At 38.7% G+C, this 6273-nt stretch overlaps 1 protein-coding gene across 3 annotated transcripts in view; it reads right to left on the bottom strand.

Moving 5' to 3' along the window:
• Window positions 1-1535: 1535 nt before the first annotated feature.
• Window positions 1536-6273, bottom strand: part of DLG1 (discs, large homolog 1 (Drosophila)) — a 93386-nt gene continuing 88648 nt past the window's right edge. For all 3 annotated transcript variants that reach the window (XM_009883378.1, XM_009883379.1, XM_009883380.1), the window contains 3 exons: window positions 5606-5715; window positions 5136-5227; window positions 1536-2735 (listed from right to left, as the gene is read on the bottom strand). In XM_009883378.1, coding sequence (XP_009881680.1) covers window positions 2629-2735; window positions 5136-5227; window positions 5606-5715 — 309 coding nt within the window. In that variant the 3' untranslated portion in view covers window positions 1536-2628. The remainder of the gene's footprint in view (window positions 2736-5135; window positions 5228-5605; window positions 5716-6273) is intronic.

Raw genomic sequence — 6273 nt, 5'->3', positions numbered from 1 at the left:
TTAAGAGAAGTACATGTATTGTAAAATGTACCTTTAAAATACAGAAAGTGTATCCAAGAGTCAAAGGTGTATAAGCACCTGATACTGGAAGAGTGAGATCCAGAGAAACACTAATTAATGCAAAATCCTAAAAATTGCAAGATAAAACATGTCAATTAGAAGCATCAGGGCTGTCAGAATCAACTTTTCTGCCAGGGCTCAAGGGCAACATCTGAAACAAAACCAAAAATGCAAAGAAAATACCCCAGAGTCCTTTGGGTTTTGTTGATCTAAAACTTGTTTTCACTTTGGCATGACACCCACGCGGACCTGAGTCTTGGTGCAGTAGTTGGTGACACCTGGCTAGTACATGACAAACGCCTGGGAGAAAGTTCTCTTTATGTTATTCAGACACTTCAATAAAGAGTAATTCCTCACGTATCTATTCAGCTGAACAGGACTCTCTCTCTGATGGGTTAAAAAAGAGGTAAAAAAGCTGTGTACAATATAGAGACCTCATATGTTATTATGGTTTGCAGGTTTGATAATTGAGATTTAGATTTTTTTTTTTTTTAATTTGGTCCGTTTTAAGATGTCTCACTATGTACCTCAAATAATCAGTCACTTTCAAAGATGCAGACTGCAGTACACTTTTAGCTCCTTTAAAAATTCATGACATTACTTATCAAAATTTGCATCAATCTTGTACACCTTGCACTTCCATGGACTTCCACAGAGTCTCAGAAAGACAGCATACCTACTTCACAAATCTAGAGAAATAAAAATCATTTTGGGCCATACACCAACATCTTACACTTCCTGTAAGTCTTATAAGCATTCCACATAACACCAACAATATTTGTGTCCCAAGTTTTAATGTAAAAACTTCACTAGCTCCAAGCTGGTCACCAGTGTTCCTCTCCCACATTATTTTCATTTACAGTCTGAGTCAGTTATGTTAAAATGCTACAGCACCTGTACGTCTTTTGATTAAAAACACACTTGACAAATATGTTGTACAATAAAGTTTATTAGCTGTTCTCCTCTTTCTAACAAATGGAATGGATAGTGTTGATAGTTCTTTACAAACCAAAGCTAATTTGGCTGTGCGACTGCCCCGTGACTGCTGTAAGTACATCCCTCTTATAAACAATTGGTTTCAAACAAGCAATGGCAGGTACCAAATAATACGGGAATTCGAGAATTTCATTACTGAAGGTAGTTCCATGTTTTGGTACAAAGTATTTATTAACATTCGGCACAGGAGTTTGTGCATTGCAAATGGAAGATCTTGTGCCTATGCAATCTGAGATGAACATGTACAGAAAAATAAAATGTATCGTTGACTCTGAATTCTCCCTTTGGTTAAGACATGCATATTACAGGGGGGAGGGCGGGGGAAGACAAACACCTGAAATTCCATAGAAAAGAGGAGAACTTGCATTTTTTATTTTTTTTCTTGCAACTAATATTCGCTGGACTTTATGCCCAGCAACCATAGCCCATTTGATTTCTCATGATTAAGGAAGGTAAATTCTAATTTGTATTTTTATCCAAAACAAAAAGCTAGGAGTAGGTGGTAAAAGAAAAATATATATTTTTTATATATATATTTATACGTGTGCGCAACTATGTAAAGAAAATAATTCCCATAGTTACAGAGTTTAGTTAAAGAAAGCTTTATATATATATATATTTATTATAACAAAATAGGCAGTTATTGTGGGTAAAATATTCATTAAAATCTGACCCCTAAGAACACACACATTTTTAGGCTACGGATCATTCTCTCATTGCCCTAATGACCATCTCTGCAGCTGTTTTCTGTATTACTGCCAATGGAAATTTGGCATTCCTCTGAAAAATACAAGGTTTCCTAGCACCTAAATATATTTTAGGCTCAAAAAGTGTGATGACCATTATCTATAAACAATTTCTTTAAGACACTATAAATAGTGTTTCACAAGGAAGATTAAAAACATTACACATCTTTGTCCCTAGCAACTTTATTGGCAAAAAATGAAAAAATAGATTATAAGAATATCCATATGAAATTATGAAAATGAATATCCCTTGAGGAGTAGTAATGGGAGTTAATGAAAATGTTAACTCAAAATTTCAAAGTTTCTCTCTAACTGCCTGGAAAAAAAAATAATATACTGAGAATAGAATTTAACTCAGAAAATAAAACCTGAAATTGATTGCCCTGACCAAACCATGCTATTAAAGTTAAGCGTGCAAAGTTACTCATGAGTTACAACTTCCTTGAATACAACTTTTCTTTCAATTGTTATGAAATTTTAAAAGAATGTCTATAAAGCTTTTTTGAAAAATCTTTGAAAGTTACTCTCCCTTAAACATTAAGGAATTTTACCAAGCAATTCCCTCCCACCCCCACCCCAAACTAATAGCTGGTCAGGCCATTCCATTGTCATGTTTGAAAAATGGCAAACCAACAACACACAATAATACAAATTATTTAAACTAAGAGAGACACCAAATGTAAAGCATTATGGGAACTGCAGAATGTGATGGTTAGGGTATGAACCACGCTGGAAAGAACTAGAGGCAGGCTCCACTGGAAGGGCTTAAGAGTCGTCAGATGTAGTAGGAGATGTCAGTTAGAAAATGAAAAATAAAAATCTGTTTTCATAATTTTTCCTTTGCTGGAACCCAGATGTAAGGCCCAGACTGTTCCTCTATGATCTGTTTCACTTGGTTGTAGATTTCTTCCAGTGTGTCTCCTTGGACAATAGCTGCAAAACATAATGTGGCAATCAGCAATCATCCTTCCTAGCTCCGTACAGAAACCAAGATGCTCCAAGCCAAGATGTTCTTTTCTCTCAGAGTGGCAAGAGGATTTTAGATTGCTGAAGGAACGGACACCCACTGAGACTTCTCCTTTCTGTGATGGAGTGAAGCACATCATTGATGGTACTGCAGGACCCACAAAGCACTCTCTCCCACTCAGAGGCTTGGGGTTAGGAAGTGGTTTTCACTTTACTACAAGTATAACGCATACAACAAAGGAGGTTTTTTTGCTTTTCCTAACCACGTGTTAGCGTTCGCCTGAGTCAATTTGCATCCTCCAGTATTCTTTTTGGTCCAGCTTTCCTGTGCCTTTCCGCCACAACAAGGCAAGACAGAGTGCAGGGCTGCGTCCTCACATGCACTCAGACTGAGTCAGGCTTGGTGAATGCAGAATGGTGAACTCCTCGGCTGGATCCCGAAACCCCATAGCAAGGCTGGCTGACCTTGGGATTTCTACCGGCTAGCGCTACCTTTGATTTTGGCCAAAGGGAGTTTGGCCAAAACTCATGGAGTTTGTTGCCCAGCCAATAGATTTCAGTTTTATAGACAACAGGCTTCCTTACATAGTTAAAAGTGCAATTTATATTCAGATGGTGTAAGTTAGATATGTTTTCTCCGAGGCTAGAAAATAATTAGAAATGAGCCAATATGGATGTGTTCTGACATATCAGAGTAAAGTACTGTCTGGTGAAAATGAGGATGAAGTTTGAGCTGTTCTTACCACACCGCAGTCTGAAAAAGCAATCACCATGAGATGGCAGCTTTTTTAATTAGGATCACCACCTCAGTGTTGTTAATCCAAGAAACAAAGTTTAGCTTGAAAGATAATTGTGGAGGCAGGCCAGACACACTCCTTTGTGCACTAGTATTATTGCTGCTGCCGAGCTTTGCTTTCATGCAGATTACTTCCTTTTTATTCCTACTCATCATTCCCATCTCGTAAAAACTGTCTCCTTATCTGCAGCCCATTATCTTAGTGCCTGTGGGAGGAGGCTGTTCAATTATTATAGGTCAAGTTTAATGTTCACAGCACAACAGTGCTCTAGAAAGGTTTAGATATGTCTTTGCAATGCAAATAGTCCTCTTACTTCTGTCCAGCTATGTTCAACCACACCTCTTCCAAAGCTCAATACCCTCAAAAGAGAAGATGGATGCACGTTTCACGTGCTTCAGTGCAAAGTTTAAGTCTGTTTAAACTTAACCTACTGATGAAGTTGATTTCAGTTACCCTACGTGATGTGGTTTGGGTCTGGTTTTGGGGTTGGTTTTTGTTTTTTACAGATTAGGGAATGCTCACACATTCTGTTTTCACACCTGACTCACAGGGGTGGCAGCCTCCTAATTGTAAGGAGTAACATCAAGTATCTCAAACAGATTCAGAAAAGGACTTCTGGCGTGACCTGCATTATCAAGGACAGAAGTCTAACCACTGCCATCTTCCTTTGTCAACAAGCCTTACACTTCTGAAAAGAAACATGGCCCTGAGCACTAGGCAGTGGGAAGCCTGGGGTAGGGAGTCTACTGGTTTCTCTATCTTCTTCCCATGTGAAGCCACCACCCCCTCCTGTGTCTCTGCCCAGGTGGAGCAGACTGTTGCAGTCACAGCTCTGCCCACATAAGATGCGGAAGAAGGAATTGGGCAAAGGAGTCACAACACAGGAAGGAGGTAAATGGGGCAGCAAACACTGAAACTGCAAAAGAGAACATAACAGGAAGGAAAGGAGCAAGTGTCCATCTAGGACAAGAGTAGGTAAGGCTCATTTCTGTCCTCCTGAAGATCCTAACTCAATCAATCTCCTCCTACTTCAAGCCACAATGTAAACAATTAGCACAGTTTGAGTGCTTGCAGCCCATCCCTTGCTGTTACAATTAGGTCCATGGCATAGGCAAATTTGATTTGCTAAGTACCATAACGCTGTAGTGCCCAATTTCCAGAGGCTTAATTAATCACCATCATTCTTTACTTCCTGATTTAACAAGAAATGGAAATGAATCATTTTCTACAGGGAGCTTTGCCAGGCAATCTCAGCTCTGCAAATAAAAAGCTTTAAGCGTACAATATATCAACAAAGCAAACATCTGCATTACAATACCTAGGAAAACAGTAGAAAGTCTTACAGTTTTTAAAACCTAAATTAAGCTCCCAGTAAATGTCTGTATATATTGAATTAATTGATCAAATTGACATCAGTGGAGAGGTACTAAGATAGCTCTATGCCTCAAAACAATCACCGTTCAGCCAGAAAACAAAGTTCAGCCTTATCTCAGTGGTGAGGCAATTATTATTTTACAGCAAGCAAGAGAATTTCAACTCTGGCAAGGGAACAGTCCCAAGGAAAACACACCTGTGAAGTGTTCAGTAAATTCTTGCTCCAGTTTCATGGCTCTCTCATATGTCTTCCTGGCCTGCTCTTCCGTTAAGCGTTTATTCATTTCCCTGAAATTGAAAACGTTATACCTTTGAAAACTACTATCAAACACTTGGAGTCTTTTGAAACAAGGTTTTAAACTCTTGTCTGAGTATTAACCCTAGTAAGAGGCAGTCTCCTAAATGACACACCTAAGCAAAGATTGTAGTGGGAATAAGCTGTTCTGACACTATGTTGCATGGAATTTAGCACAATGACATTTGCTCTCAAGCACTTTAATTTGCATTAGAAACCCCATCTTCAAAGTCCCTAGAAGTTAAACTCAGGAAATAAAATGTTGTTTAAAATGCAAATATTACAGTTGTCTTCACATAACTTGCAGTTGGCTTTTCAAATACAATGACAGTCTCAAACAATTTAGCCTGAGGTACTTTACGTTTACTCACATGATATTTTCCACTGTTTTGGGTTTAATAAAAATGGAGATTGGGTACAGCTGGGCAATCTGCAACCTTTTGATCGCATTACCAGAAACATCAAGAATGCAATGTTTACCCTAAAAAGTGAGAGAAGGGAAAACAGCACTAAGCAAAGTTTAAGTCACAGCTATGCATAGCATAATAATTTAGAAGAAAAAACACGTCCCCACTGAAGTCAACAAAATTAGAGCATTTGCATCAATGATATGATTTCACCACTTTGGCACAAGGTTTCACAATGCTCCTCTGTTGGGATCATACATCATTTGAGATGTTCCTGACCCTTCTTCCTTTCTCCACCAAACGTTACAGCCCAATCAACAATGTAGAATCATCCAGTGAAACAGCTGTACTTCAACCACACCACCAAACTGATTTTTTTATTATTATTGTTTAATAATTTCAGGATCCTTTAGAGAGGTGGCCACGTCACAGATGCAGTTTAGCGAGGAGCCAGATGGTTGAACTGGCATACCTGAGGGAGTAACCACCCCTGATGGCAGGGAAATATGCCACTGTCAGAATCGTTAGATGGAAGTGAACCCGAGCACTCTCCTCCCCACAGATACCACACGGTAGAATACCAAGTTTGAGATTGTGAATGCAATTTATTCAGGTCAATTATTTTTTCAGCT

Source organism: Charadrius vociferus, unplaced genomic scaffold, assembly GCF_000708025.1.
Source record: "Charadrius vociferus isolate BGI_N301 unplaced genomic scaffold, ASM70802v2 scaffold214, whole genome shotgun sequence".
Lineage (NCBI taxonomy): Eukaryota > Metazoa > Chordata > Aves > Charadriiformes > Charadriidae > Charadrius > Charadrius vociferus.
Note: the sequence above shows the minus strand (reverse complement) of the source record. Positions and strands in the feature narration are given on the sequence as shown.